This window comes from Oncorhynchus gorbuscha, linkage group LG02, assembly GCF_021184085.1.
Source record: "Oncorhynchus gorbuscha isolate QuinsamMale2020 ecotype Even-year linkage group LG02, OgorEven_v1.0, whole genome shotgun sequence".
Taxonomy (NCBI): Eukaryota; Metazoa; Chordata; class Actinopteri; order Salmoniformes; family Salmonidae; genus Oncorhynchus; species Oncorhynchus gorbuscha.
Genome location: NC_060174.1, coordinates 95,062,182 through 95,077,980, shown reverse-complemented (window position 1 = coordinate 95,077,980; position 15,799 = coordinate 95,062,182). Strand labels below are relative to the sequence as shown.

Here is a 15,799-nt window from a genome sequence, read left to right as displayed (position 1 = left end):
GCCTTTAGTAGTGGTTTCTTTGCAGAAATTTGACCATGAAGGCCTGATTCACACAGTCTCCTCAGAACAGTTTATGTTGAGATGTCTGTTACTTGAACTCTGAAGTATTTATGTGGGCTGCCGTTTCTGAGGCTGGAAACTCTAATGAACTTATCCTCTGCAGCAGAGGTAACTCTGGGTCTTCCATTCATTTGGCGGTCCTCATGAGAGCCAGTTTCATCATAGCGCTTGATGGTTTTTGAGACTGCACTTGAAGAAGCTTTCAAAGTTCTTAATGTTTCGTATTGACTGACCTTCGTGTCTTTACCTTGTCACAACACAACTGATTGGCTCAAACGCTTATGAAGGAAAGAAATTCCACAAATTAACTTTTAACAAGGCACACCTGTTAATTGAAATGCATTCCAGGTGACTACCTCATGAAGCTGGTTGATTTGCAAAGCAAAGAGTGGCTATTTGAAGAATCTAAAATACATTTTAGATGCACTCTATTTTGGTAACTAAATGATTCCATGTGTGTTATTTCATTGTTTTGATGTCTTCACTATTATTCTACAATGTAGAAAATAGTAAAAAATAAAGGAAAAACGTTGAATGAGTAGGTGTTCTAAAACTTTTGACCGGTGGTGTACATGCATCTAAGGTGTGGGTTTTGCGGTGCTTCACTCACAATCTCACCATTGTTTTGTTTCTCTCCCTTGTCCATTGGGTGAACACACGCTTTGGGCCTTGGATGTTTCATGGCACATGACTGGGTGAGTTGATGACACACTCCTCAGCCCTGAACTGCGCCAGCAAACTTATTGTCATTTTCACGTGCAACATCTGCTTCCCACCGCTCACATGAACCACATCATATTTCCTGTTTCGTCTGTGGATTTCTGTTGTTTACCCCCTGCCTCTCCCACCCTTCTTCCTTTTTTATTAATAATGTTTTAGGTGGTGTCCTCAAACCCACAGTGGCCTCCATGCCCAGCCAGGGGCTAATCCCAAACGGGCAGCAGCTTGGGAAACTGGTGTCGGATGACCTGGACTCGTCCTTGGCCAACCTTGTGGGCAGTATGTATCATCAACGTGCTCCTTAGGTCTTACTCCCACCATACTGTAATGATCACATTTTATTTGTCACCAAATACAACAGGTTACACCTGTTTCACCTTACAGTGAAATACTTAAATAAATAAAGGAAATAAAGTAACAAATAATTAAAGAGCAGCAGTGAAATAACAATAGTGAGGCTATATACGGGGATAACGGTACAGATTCAATGTGCGGGGGCACCAGTCAGTCGAGGTAATTGAGGTAATATATACATGTGGGTAGAATTATTAAAGTGACTTATGCTTAGATAATAACAGAGTAGCAGCAGTGTAAAAGGGGGGCAATGCAAATAGTCTAGGTAGCCATTTGATTAGATGTTCAGGAGTCTTATATCTTGGGGGTAAAAGCTGTTTAGAAGCCTCTTTCACTTAGAATTGGCTCTCCTGTACCACTTTCCGTGCAGTAGCAGAGAGAACAGTCTTTGACTAGGGTGGCTGTAGTCTTTGACAATTTTTTGGGCCTTCCTCTGACACCGCCTGGTGTAGAGGTCCTGGATGGCAGGAAGCCTAGCTCCAGTGATGTACTGGGCTGTACCCACTACCCTCTGTAGTTCTTTGCGGTCAGAGGCCAAGCAGTTGCCATACTAGGCAGTGATGCAACCAGTGCTCTCGATGGTACAGCTGTAGAACCTTTTGAGGATCTGAAGACCCTCACCAAATATAATAGGTTTTGTCGTGCCCTCTTCACGACTGTCTTGGTGTGCTAGAAATAATGGTCTGCTGCATATGTGCTATTGATACTTAACATTGTAGCAGACCAGCTGCCAGATGAAGTGTCACATGCTATCTATTTTGGTGTATTTTAATGAGAGATGGTCAAGTCAGCGGCACTATGCGCTCAACTAACAATGTATTCTCTCTCCTTTTTAGATTTGGGGATTGGCAATGGTGTGGCAAAAAAGTAAGAATGCAATGATAACGGAACTGGAATGACTAATTGTAATTTTTTACCATACTGATATATTGCAGTTGAATGAAAATAATTACAATTTCCATTTCCTATGTAGTGATATTCATTGGAGTCAGCCTGGTGAGAAGAAGTTGACAGGTGGATACAATTGGCAACCAAAGAGTGCTCCCTCTACCACATGGAACCCTGCCACCATGGTAAGTTTGTTTGGAATAAGTCTTTCTTTACTATAGTATCCAAAGTTCTGATCACAAAATTGTAATGCATTGATCAATATTAATCGTACTACTACTTGTGTGTATGTACTGACATGTACTGACATGTACAGTGGGGCAAAAAAGTATTTAGTCAGCCACCAATTGTGCAAGTTCTCCCACTTAAAAAGATGAGAGGCCTGTAATTTTCATCATAGGTACACTTCACTATGACAGAGAAAATTAGATAAAAAATCCAGAAAATCACATTGTAGGATTTTTAATGAATTTATTTGTGAATAAAATTACCATTTTAGAATATGGCTGTAATGTAACAATGTGGGAAAAGTCAAGGTATTATGAATACTTTCAGAATACACTGTATATGTAAATTGTAAAGTATTTTGTCTGTCTTTTTCCTTTTGTCAGACCCCAGGAAGACAAACTGTCACCATTAGTGTCAGCTAATGGATCCTATAAAATGTGCTTTTTCCTCATCTGCTTTGGGAATTGTTTATCCAACACAAACACTGCTTGGTTTAAGTTCCTGATGCATTCAAATCATATGGACAGAAAGCACCAATGGTGTGTGTGTGTGTGTGTGTGTGTGTGTGTGTGTGTGTGTGTGTGTGTGTGTGTGTGTGTGTGTGTGTGTGTGTGTGTGTGTGTGTGTGTGTGTGTGTGTGTGTGTGTGTGTGTGTGTGTGTGTGTGTGGTTTTGCTCTGTGTTCACTAAACATTGTTGTTACAATATTTTCTAATCTGTGTCTCAAATGTCTTTTGCATTGTATAAATGTTCTCCTGGGGAAAAAATACAGAACGGCATGCATTTCCCACAATACGTAAGTCTCAATGGTTGTACTATTTCCTGCTCTTTGACCAAAGCTGGCATGCCTGGTATTAACCCCACACATTCACCCAGCCACATGTTCTCTCTGACCGGTGTGGTCTGCACCATGGGCTTCTTCTGACCTGTTGACCTCAATCTAACACAGAACCCACAGCATGACCTGTCCTGGCTTTCCTCTCCTCCTTATTGCAGCCCTTTGTTCTCCAGAGGCTGGTTTATACTAGGTCTGACAACATGTCTGTAGACCATAAGAATGGTACAAGTGTCCATGGACAGTCTTAGACCTACTGTAGAAAAAAAACATCCTTTGTTGTATTTTGTTATTGAACTTCTGGTCACATCTTGCTCAGTAACTGCGTCACGAGGGTCACATACTGTCTGTATAATAATTACATGACTGTTGTGACATCATGACAGTTATAACATGACATGTGAGCCGTGAGAAAATATTTAGGATATATCTGAATTTCTACAATAAGAACACATTTTTAGCCACTGTGTGCTCTTCTCCTATGTGTTGAGGGCAATGGTGTTAACCGCTAGACCACCCCAACTCAGTTATTAAACTCAGTTTCTGTAAGCTGATCTCACCTGTTGACGACACTTTCAAACATCATTATTAAGACTTGGTCATCTAAGCCTAATGACTCAAGTGAAGGGTTTCCCCAAAAAAGCATGTTTTGTGAGTGGTTAACATTCAGAACCCCCCCCCCCCCCCCCCCCCAAAACAAAAAGAACGTTTCAGCTATTATCAAGTGAACACTTATGGAAATATACTGAAAGACCATGGTATATTTGTCTATTGATGCGGACAAGTCTGATTTGAAAAGAGAAACTGGGGTATGATCTTAGGTAACTGCATGGTTGATAACTCACACTTTTTTCTTTCTTTAAAAAAAAAATGTTTTCACCAGATATTACTTTGCCGTAAGGCTTTTCCTCATTCTCCAGCAGCATGTTGACTGGAAGCCTATCTACCACAGTGTCAAAGCTGGCTAGCGAGACATACCCTATCCCGATTTGGTTATCACCCCCTGATTTGTATAAAGTTCTACCTTGCTTAACTCTGATAACATCACCAACAGTCAAAGTTCCTCACATCACCTCCTTTTGTTGAAAATGACTGCTTTCCATTTGGTTGTTCTAAATAGTATCTGGTGATCCTCCCATATTTTACTATTCAAGCAAATTTCTGCAATGACTGAAATATTGCCTGCTGAGTATGCTTTTATGCAAAGCATTTGTGATCAAAGTGAGAAGTTGAAAAATGACTTTTGGGTGTTCGAAACAAGTGCTGACTGTAATTACCCCAACATTTATTCTTTGTACATCCATAATTCTTACCCTTTTCAATGGCTTGATTGCTGATTAAATATTTCCTTCACAAGTGTGCCTTTTTCACGCAACTGAATGCCTGTGATGTTGAAACAAATCAGTGTTTGTTAATTACTACTGTGGGGGCTGTGTGATAGTCTAGCAGTTCCTCTATAAAAGCCCCCCTCTGTCTTTTTCAGCAGAGCAGCTCTGCACCTGCAAGTAACAGCTTCTTGCTTCAGGGCTCTCTCTGTGCTTAAGATTCCCACACAGCTCTTCTGGTTAGCCCTAACATACACTGTAAGGGTAAACTAGGGGAAATAAGGACAAGCATGCAACAAATGGTTCCCAGATGTTCCATTAGTCTTGCCAAAGTGGAAGCAGGCAGGCATTGAGTATGACGTGTTGCATGTGAATTGGACAATTGTAGCTTGTCAGAGAGCTGAACAAAGACAACATTGTTCAGGTGGGTTGTTTCTGAAGAGGACCAAATTTACTAAGTTTGCACCTGTTATTCTGTAAAAGTGATTCATGAACTAAACATGAATATGAAACTATTTATTTACGCTAAGTTACAGTGCCTGTAGAAAGTTGACACTCCGCCTGGATTTCTTCACATTTTGTGTTACAAAGTGGGATTAAAATTGATGTAATTGTTTTTGTCCACGATCTACACAACATACACAACTCTAATATATAAAGGTGAATGAAAAATAAAAGACTGATATACCTGGTACATAGGTGTTAAACACAATTGGTAGTCCCAAACATAAGGCTTTGCATTTAGGCCAAAAATGTTATTCCTTTTGCTTTTGTTTTTTTTCAGCATTACTTTGGTGCCTTGTTGCATACGTATGCATATTTTGGAATATTTGTTGTATTTATTTATTTTCACTCTGTCATTTAGGTTGTTAATTGTGGAGTCACTAAAGTGTTGTTGATCCAGCCTCTGTTTTCTCCCATCACAGCCATTGAACTCTGTAGCTGTTTTAAAATCACCAATGGCCTCATGGTGACATCCCTGAGCAGTTTCATTCCTGTCCTGCAGCTCAGTTCAGAAGGACAACTGTATCTTTGTGACTGGGTGGTTTAATACATAATCCACAGCATAATTATTAACTTGACCGTGCTTAAAGATATATTCAATGTCTGATTTGTTATTGTTACTCATCTACCAACCATTGCCCTTTATGGTTTCAAAAATGTTTTTGTAATTTATGCTTTCCCTGGTTTTTGTAATTTAATCTGTGCTTGAAATTCAATACTTGACTGATGGCCCGTGCATGTGCGTGCACAGTGGCAAGAAAAAGTATGTGAACCCTTTGGAATTACCTGGATTTCTGCATAAATTTGTTAGCAAATTTGATCTGATCTTCATGTAAGTCACAACAATAGACGAACATAGTGTGCTTAAACTAATAACACACAAATTATTGTATTTTTCTTGCCCGAATACATAATTTAAACATTCACAGTTTAGGTTGTAAAAAGTATGTGAACCCCTACGGTAATGACTTCTCCAAAGCTAATTGGAGTCAGGAGTCAGCTAACCTGGAGTCAAAATCAATGTGACGAGATTGGAGACGTTGGTTAGAGCTGCCTTGCCCTATTAAAAAAAACTCACAAAATGTGAGTTTGCTATTCACAAGAAGCATTGCCTGATGTGAACCATGCCTCAAACAAAAGAGATCTCAGAAGATCTAAGATTAAGAATTGTTGACATGCATAAAGCTGGAAAAGGTTACAAAAGTATCTCTAAAAGCCTTGATGTTCACCAGTCCACGGTAAGACAAATTGTCCATAAATGGAGAAAGTTCAGCACTGTTGCTACTCTCCCTAGGAGTGGCCATCCTGCAAAGATGACTGCAAGAGCATAGCACAGAATGCTCAATGAGGTTAAGAAGAATCCTAGAATGTCAGCTAAAGACTTACAGAAATCTCTGCAACATGCTAACATCTCTTTTGATGACTCTATGATACGTAAAACACTAAACAAGAATGGTGTTCATGGGAAGACACCATGGAAGAAGCCACTGCTGTCCAAAAAAAGCATTGCTGCACGTCTGAAGTTTTCAAAGGTACACCTGGATGTTCCACAGCGCTACTGGCAAAATATTATGTGGACAGTTGAAACTACAGTTGAGTTGTTTGAAAGGAACACAACACTATGTGGAGAGAAAAAAAGGCACAGTACACCAACATAAAAACCTCATCCCTACTGTAAAGTATAGTGGAGGGAGCATCATGGTTTGGGGCTGCTTTGCTGCCTCAGGGCCTGGACTGCTTGCTATCATCAATGGAAAAATGAATTCTCAAGATTATCACAACATTTTGCAGGCGAATGTTAGGTGATCTGTCCGCCAATTGAAGCTCAACAGAAGTTGGGTGATGCAACAGGACAACAACCCAAAACACTGAAGTAAATCAACAACGGAATGGCTTCAACAGATGAAAATACGCCTTCTGGAGTAGCCCAGTCTGTTCTGACCTCAACCCGATTGAGATGCTGTGGCATAACCTCGAGAGCAGTTTACACCAGACATCCCAAGAATATTGTTGAGCTGAAACAGTTTTGTAAAGGGTAATGGTCCAAAATTCCTCCTGACTGTTGTGCAGGTCTGATCCGCAACTACAGAAAATGTTCTGTCAGTCTTTGTCATTCTAAAAGTCATGTCAACACCTATTATTACATACAGAGTGATTCCATATAATTTAACGTAACTTCATTAAGCCAAATTAGACTTTGGAACTAATTTAGGCTTGCGTAAACCAAGGGGATGAAATCTTGTGCGACAACCATTTTAGTTAATACATATTTATGGTGGGGGCCTAGACTTTATATAGGCACTGCCACTTAGGAGACGCTTTTACCCAAAGAGACTTAGTCATCTTATATGCAGTCAGTTATATGCTAACTTTCTGTAAAAGTGTCCTGGTTCATTGAGTGATCATCTTTGCTTGTGTCATTTCAGGCACCATCTGTCATGGCCTTCCCTGCAACGACGCCGACGGGAATGATGGCATATGGAATGGTAAGTAGTTTGGGGGGGTTTATCTTTTCAATCTCATGAAGCCATGCCTCGGAACCCTTTTTTTATATATACAGTACCAGTCAAAAGTTTGGACACCTACTCATTCAAGAATTTTTATATTTTTAAAACTTTTGTGTGCATTGTAGAAGAATAGTGACAACATCAACACTATGAAATATCACATGGAATCATGCAGTAACCAAAAAAGTGTTCAACAAATCCAAATGTATTTTATATTTGAGATTCTTCAAAGTAGCCACCCTTTGCCTTGATGACATCTTTGCAAACCTTTGGCATTCTCTCAACCAGCTTCACCTGGAATGCTTTTCCAACAGTCTTGAAGGAGTTCCCACATATGCTGAGAACTTGTTGGCTGCTTTTCCTTCACTCTGCAGTCCAACTCTTCCCAAACCATCTCAATTGGGTTGAGGTTAGTTGATTGTGGAGGCCTGGTCATCTGATGCAGCTCTCATCACTCTCCTTCTTGGTCAAATAACCCTTACACAGCCTGGAGGTGAAAAACAAATGACAGTCCCACTACGCCATTCCATCTGGTTTGAGCTTATCGCTGCAGAATGCTGTGGTAGCCATACTGGTTAAGTGTGCCTTGAATTCTAAATAAGTCAGACAGTGTCACCAGCAAAGCACCTTCACACATCCTTATCCATGCTTCATGATGGAAACCACACATGCGGAGATCATCTGTTCACCTACTCTGCGTCTCACAAAGACACAGCGGTTGGAACCAAAAATCTCAAATTTGGATTCATTAGACCAAAGGACTGATTTCCACCGGTCTTATGTCCATTTCTCGTGTTTCTTGGCCCAAGCAAGTCTCTTCTTCTTATTGATGTCCTTTAGTAGTGGTTTCTTTGCAGCAATTCGACCATGAAGGCCTGAGTCATGCAGTCTCCTCTGAACAGTTGATGTTGAGCTGTGTCTGTTACTTGAACTCTGAAGCATATATTTGGGCTGCAATATCTGAGTTACAGTTAACTCTAATGAACTTATCCTCAGCAGCAAATGTAACTCTGGGTCTTCCTTTCCTGTGGCGGTCCTTATGAGAGGCAGTTTCATCATTGTGTTTGATGGTTTTTGAGACTGCACTTGAAGAAACTTTAAAAGTTCTTGAAATGTTCTGGATTGACTGACCATCATGTCTTAAAGTAATGATAGACTGCTGTTTCTCTTTGCTTATTTGAGCTGTTCTTGCCATAATATGGACTAGGTCTTTTACCAAATATGGCTATCTTCTGTATACATACCACCCCTAACTGATTGGCTCAAACGCATTTGAAGGAAAGAAATTCCACAAAAAGGCACACCTGTTAATTGAAATGCATTCCAGGTGATTACCTTATGAAGCTGGTTAAGAGAATGCCAAGAGTGTGCAAAGCTGTCATTAAGGCAAAAGGTGGCTACTTTGAAGAATCTCAAATATGAAATATATTTTTATTTGTTTAACACTTTTTTTGGTTACTACATGATTCCACATGTGTTATTTCATAGTTGTGATGTCTTCACTATTATACTAAAAAGTAAAAATTAGTACAAATAAAGAAAAACCCTGGAATGAGTAGGTGTATCAACTTTTGACTGGTACTGTATATCTAACATTTTTTACACGTTCTGAGAATGTTGCACCATACTGTAGCAGACCTTTTTGGAGCTTTGTGAGTACCACATTCAGTACATTAATTGATGTTGTTTACATCTCTAAGCCTTCTGTTTGTCAGAAAGAAATTATCATTCCCCTTTCTTCGAACCAATGACAATTTGTTGTTTGCTATGTTGACTTCTGCAAAAAAAGAAATCCTTTAACACTGGTTCACTCCAGGTTCCGGGTTCATAAAGCGTATCATAGTAGGATCAGTTTAGCCTTTTTAGATTATAATGAATGGACCGAGGGAGCCTGAACCTGTATCAGCACTCCTTTTTATAGACACTTTATAAATACAGGCCTTTCCAATGCAAAGGTTTCCTGTGCTTTTAAAGAAGCTAAAAGGCCAAGTCCTTACAATAATTAAAATGTACTATTTCACCAGCATAATACTGCAGTAGCACAGATTTGGTTGACTTCCAGTGTAGGGCTGGCACAATTAATGTATGATCGTGTAACCGACGATTATGGATGAAGACCATCATGAAAATAAAACAACTGTCAAAAAGTTTTGTTTAAAAAATATATATTTTTGTGTAACAAACCACTAACTGAAGACTGGACGGCCAGGCAAAATTCCATGACCATCAGAGCCCTACTCTAGTGATGAGTTGGTGGTGAGAGAGCTGGTGTTCTTGTCAGCGGCGGTGATGTTGTGGGTGGTTAAAGAGCTGCTGAGAGCTACAGACCAAAGTGCCACTCCACTGTGTCCGTTATGATTGATGTATTGTAACAGGCCCACAATGTGGTTACTACAGTCTGATTTGGATATACATTTGGCTGTTTACGCTGCAAAACATTTATAAGTTGTCCCTTTTTCGGGTTTAGAAGAAGTGACTGCCAAATGCTAACTCCCATTCGTATATGCTGGTGGCAAAGCTAGCACTTGGAAATCGGTGGTGGTAGTCAGTCATTTTTAACTGTAATGCAGTTGATTGGTTAAAAGATAACATTAACATATATTGGGGTTGACATCCTTACAAGCATTATACTTAGATTTTTACCTCAACATAGGTTATTGTTTATATGTGTATTTTACACTAACTAGGCAAATTTTGCTTGGGGGGGGGGGCAACGAGGAGATTCGGGATCTTTCCCCCACCGTTTCCATTGCAGTTCCATTGTTTTGGTCGGGTTTGATTGACCTCTTTACCGCATGTATACCATAGAATAAATAGAACAGGCGTCCCCATTCAAGGCAATTATGGAATAACGGCCATAGGTGCAAATCAGGAAGTAAAACAGGAAGTGTACCCATCAATATGTGCTGTGATTTGTTGATTCAACTCAACTGATATTGCAAAAAATATTCCATTGCATGAGCCACATCATTTGAATGAACATTCCTACATTACCATGGAAATAATTGCATTTCAATACCAGGTAGCCATTGTGAGTGTACCCATGATTTTACCAGTCAAATTGCCAGGGATAGAGGTCCCTAAGCCATTTCTTTCATTATATTTCTATGGAGAATACCTTTTTATGTTTTTAATCAGTGTTTGTTTGGCTTTTGAAGCATGTAACACCCGGACCAATTTGTGGAAGTGTATTGCACAGTATAGTGTAAACTATGTTCTCGTTAATTTCTACATCCATAGACGAGCCAAAGGGTTCATGACGATTCAAATGGAAAAGTGACAGATGTCTTGTAATGATTGACAATGCCAAGCGCAACTCATACTCTCAATGCCTCACAAGATTGGCTGATTCAGCTGTAGTGGTTAACTTTTACTGCCCAATGCATGTCTCATTAAGGAGCTACTGTATATTTGAACTACAGTTAATTAGTCACGAGTCAAATCAGCCGAGGAACTTAAACAATGATTTTGTTCTGTTCAAATTCCACTGCACTTGAGACTGAGACATCGTACAAGCAGTTATGTCAGAATGATTGCCATTTCTTCAGCAGGATGTCGTTTTGATTTTCACAATTGTAATTTTATTTGCTTGTTTCTCTTTCTTCAGCCTCCCCAGATGGGTTCCATGGCCATGATAAACCAACCCACCATGATGTACAGCCAACCAGTTGTGAGGCCGGCCAACCCCTTTGGCCCGGCCCCAGGAGCACAGGTACAGGTGCTCTCCATTCTACTCCCTTCCCCGGGAGCTTTCATCTGAATGGATGCCAAGGAGTAGGGTGAAGTTGCCGTCTAGACACTGATCTTAGGTCCGTTTAGAATTTCCCCCACTAATGGCTATGGCTAGGAATGGGTGAGGGGAAGCTGATCATAGATCTGTACATAGGGGAAATTTCACCCTGGAGCAGATCCCAACTCTTCTTGCTTTCTGAGGAGAGGTGCGTGGCTAAATTGTCCACATCCTTGAAGTAGTATCTATCAGAATGGGGTCAATTCCATTTAAATTCGGCAAGTTCATTTAAATTTAATTCCAAAATTGGATTTGATCTCTGCTATCTAAGTCTGATTCTGTGGACAAATTAACCCCCACTGAGGTGGTCTGCCTGTTCTATGTATGGAAAAATCTGTGGGCAGGAAGCATCCAGCACCACAACCCATTCTCCATAAAAGTGGTATTGGAATACACACATAGGTATACCATATATCACTGTTAAATGATGTAATGTGGCATAAAGAATTCTATTCCGGAGGGCAATTGGAATTCTGTGTTTTGGGACTTCTATTCAGAATGCGCTTCCACATTCACCCTCATGCCAATTCAGTGATGTTGTGAAAATGTATGCATGCACTCACTACTGTAAATCTCTATGGATATGTACACCCTCATCCCTGTTTCATCTCTTCAGTAGGCTCTAAATCAGAATGGTAGCAACCTTAGGAGAATATATTTTGGGGAAGCAGGGTATCTTTTCTGACACGATACTCTGATCTGCTGTCCTCATGTCAAGTGTTGTAAGGTTTTACCTCCACACTGAACATGTTAGGTTTTACCTCCACACTGAACATGTTAGGTTTTACCTCCACACTGAACATGTTAGGCAGCGACACTCTGGACCTGACCTGGTTCTCTCCATTCTACTCCCTTCATATCTGTAGCGAGGTTTTCCCCTCCTCCCATGTCTTTTCCCTCTTTAGCTGTTCCTCCATTCCCCTGACCCTGTCATTCTCTCTGAACTAGTCCTCGGCAGCTTCTAGTCCCTCCAGTCAGAGTCCTCTCAGAGCGCCAGGAAAGGACCCCTTTGCACAGCTCTCTCTCAAGGATTTCTTGTAGAACATCTTTAGGTACATGTCCTGTGTGCGTCTTGGCGTGTGTGCTGCATGCTCATATCTGCAAACTTTTGCTCCGCTTGCCGTGTACACAGTGAGTTTGTTGATTTATTTGTGCTTCAACAACTAACACTGGCTCAGTCATTCCCTTTATAGTCACCTGTAAGATGCCTTGCATGTCTGCACGGAAGTCTGACCGAGACTGCGAAACAACACTTTTCAAAAAGTACATTGGTCCATGTGACATTTTGACAGTGTAATAAAAGTAGTACTGTTATTAAACCATATCTATCACTTGACTAACCTTTGAGACATTTATTTTAAAACACAGCCCCATTTGGTTTGCATCAAATATCAAATCGACATTTGCATAAATTATGTTGTGGAAGTTGACTGTTAAATGCCACTGTTTAAAAAATTAAAAAATGTAAATGTTTAACACAGTTAAGTAATAATAATAATAATAAGTCAAATGTAGACTGCGAAATATGTTGATTATTTTCTCCAGAGTGGACTGTATGTTTATCATGCTGCAATTTAAATGTTTTGTTTGCATACATCACATTTGCATCAAATTAAATCTAAATGAGGCAGGAATTCAATAGATTGTTCTGCACTGCAGTTTCAGGTGTGTTGGATTTGGCCAGCAGTATGTCCTGGATGGAGGGCATTTTGGATTAAAGAATAGTCAGTCCTGTTGTATGCCGGGGGACCGCTCAACAGGTCATGACACGGGACTGGGGATTCCTGAATCAGTGTCAATACCCTCCATTATGGACACTGCTGTGCAAATCAAACACACAGCTGAGAACACCTTTTTTACAATCCATTTTTTTTAAATGTATTCTGGCCTATGTTTGTGAAAGAGTTTGATTTGTTATCAAGGAAAGCAAGGAGTATGAATGTTTGGCATAATCATTTTCTAAAACAAATGCTTTGAATGATAACCCGTCTTAGTGACTGTATTCAGCATGGCCTTTCTTTCTCTCTGCAGATGCAGTTCATGTAACCTGAAAGGTAGGCTTTTGTCCTCTGAAGGCAAACCAAGAAGCAGCTAAACTTTCACTTTCAAGTAAAATTCTGTTTTTACTCATCGTTGAGAATATCAGCCCAAATAAGAAAGGACTTGAAGGAATCAAGGGGAGGAAGCCATGTCCAAGACGTGTCAAGTATACGTAGGACAAGGATCCCATTTTGTCATTTGTCTTATGAGAAAAAGTGTGACCCCTCTACAGGGATCACTCATCCCATTTGTCTTCTGTAAAAGATAAACATGGGTGTGGAAAGGGAGATAATTTGACTGCTGTTATGTATAAAAATACTGGGTTATCACACACAGCTTGATGTTCTTGGGGTGAGGACATGGGTTCAAGTGGGACGAGTGGAAGAATTGCTTGATCTGATCATCAATCGTGCATTATCTAATTTAACCATCACTGATTAGTAACGCTAACCTGTTTTTATACCATGATTTCAATATTTTTTTCTTTCAAAAAAGTTTTATTACATTTGCAGTAGACATTCCTTGTGTATTGTTAGTATTTATTTATAATTACCCATGGAGGAAATGGGGTGGGTGGGGGGGATAATAATAATGTCATTGAAATCTTCCTTGTGGAAGATATTCAGGTTTATACATGGTTATGATTGATTGTATGATTGGAGTTTTAGAGTGACAGAGTAAAAAATAGTTAATATAAAGATGAAAGAATGTAACTGACTGTCAACAGACAGTTTAGCTCTAATCACTGAACTGGCATAATGTCAAGCACAGTTCTTTGTGGCTCAAAGTTACGACCCTCCATGTGTAAGGGGTGATATGGACGTCAAACAAGGGTATTCATTCAATACAGTCAATTCTGTGAGCTAGGGTCTTTTTTTCTTTTTTTTGCAAGGGAACATTTTCATGCACTAGCAAAGCACTACATTTGTGATTCGGCGGCATTGCATTGAGATGGATCCGCACTTATGCTTTATGCTTGGCATGTCGTTTATTTTACAAGGCTGCCTTTCCAACCTGAATGTGCAGTGTGTCCTTCAGGCTCGGGGCCATCTTTACATAGACCAGCACTGGGATTGGGGGAAAGAGGGAGGTGATCTTCACAGGAGGCAGGGAGAAAAGCTGTGATTGTGTCACTGGAAGTTCAGCTCTGTGTAAGTGGCAGACCTGGGTTTAACTACTATTGGACATCTTTTAAATACTTTGTTTGCTTTAGCCTGTCTAGAGTGCCAGATATGATGTGTTAGCAGTTTTGGGGACGATTCAATTGGTCCATTAAGCCAGACGAGCTCAATCAAGCACAGAAAGTGTGAAATTAGTATTTGATCCCATATTTGGTAAGTGGGCAGAAGGGTCCAGTTAAGCAGGGAGAAATGGAACACTGTTGATCGGTGCTTTGTGTGTGTGTATATAGAAGAGAGCCTATCCCATGATGGAAAGGATATGTGCAGGATGGTCAGAACCTGAAGGTTATTCTATTCATCAAATATTTACTGCATTGTCCCTGCAGAGTATATTTTTGTTTATATTAAATATAAATAAATTGATGTATGCAGACTTTTGGTTGATTTTCCAATAAAGTGCATTTTCCAGTGGGTTTTATTTTAAAAAAAAAAAAATCACAGTATTTTGCCCCATTTTCTTGAGTTTGTGTGGGTGTATGTGAATGGATGATGGATAATAATGAATTGTAATCCACTGTATTACATACAGGTCATGACACAAGTGGCCAAATGAGGTAGATGGGTTTTATATGAGGGAGACTAATAAATTGCTCTAATTCCCCCCAGGTTATAACCAGGGCTGATTTAACCCTGTGAAGCATCATGTGGCATATTTGTTTAAGAAAACATTCCCGGATCCTTGCTTTGTAGTATCATTGCATGTTTAATGGGAATACATGTCTCTGATGCCAACATGAGGCCAATGCTAGATTTACAAAAGTGTGTGTGTGTATCCATGCTTTGGCCTGGCAACTTGAACCTCTTGTGGATGATAGGTAGCTGGCAGGTAGCCGGTAGCGGAAGGTGGTTAGAGCATTGGGCCAGTAACTGAAAGGTTGCTAGATCGAATCTCTGAGCTGACAAGGTCAAATATGTTGTTCTGCCCCAGGACAAGGCAGTTAACCCACTGTTCCTAGGCTGTCATTGTAAATAAGAATTAGTTCTTAACTGACTTGCCTAGTTAAATAAAGGTTAATAAATAAATAAAATGATGTGGGCAGTTAGGGGCTAGTTCTCAGGAGCCTGGAGCATCCCCGGAGCCGGGGTCTTGGATGGGGAAGGGCCCACCACACTCAGCTTCTGCTCCAGAGGTCCCAGGTGCATGTATCCCTGCTGGACAGCACCAAGTGGGGAGGGAGAAAGAAGGGGAGAAGTAGTTCCATATAAGAGATGCATCCTGTTTGGCCTGAGATTTCCCATCGTAACAAGGAAAGACATTGTTACTCTCAGATTGCTACTCTTTCCCAATTGTGTCCACTGCCAAATGAAAGTGGCACAGAGGCAATCCCTAAGGCTCTCTCTCCACCCGTCCCTCCCTTCACTCTCCAT

General features: G+C 40.3%; 1 protein-coding gene across 12 annotated transcripts in view; it reads left to right on the top strand.

Moving 5' to 3' along the window:
- The window catches only part of LOC124013558 (phosphatidylinositol-binding clathrin assembly protein-like), a 52,258-nt gene extending 37,406 nt beyond the window's left edge, over positions 1 to 14,852 (top strand). For 9 of the 12 annotated variants that reach the window (XM_046327889.1, XM_046327896.1, XM_046327914.1 and 6 more), the window contains 8 exons: positions 961 to 1,059; positions 1,971 to 2,001; positions 2,108 to 2,207; positions 3,022 to 3,045; positions 7,340 to 7,399; positions 11,028 to 11,132; positions 12,159 to 12,262; positions 13,242 to 14,852. In XM_046327889.1, the coding sequence (XP_046183845.1) occupies positions 961 to 1,059; positions 1,971 to 2,001; positions 2,108 to 2,207; positions 3,022 to 3,045; positions 7,340 to 7,399; positions 11,028 to 11,132; positions 12,159 to 12,251 (512 nt within the window). In that variant the 3' untranslated portion in view covers positions 12,252 to 12,262; positions 13,242 to 14,852. The remainder of the gene's footprint in view (positions 1 to 960; positions 1,060 to 1,970; positions 2,002 to 2,107; positions 2,208 to 3,021; positions 3,046 to 7,339; positions 7,400 to 11,027; positions 11,133 to 12,158; positions 12,263 to 13,241) is intronic. The other 3 variants (XM_046327949.1, XM_046327891.1, XM_046327900.1) reach the window with 2 other exon arrangements.
- The last annotated feature ends 947 nt before the right edge of the window (positions 14,853 to 15,799 follow it).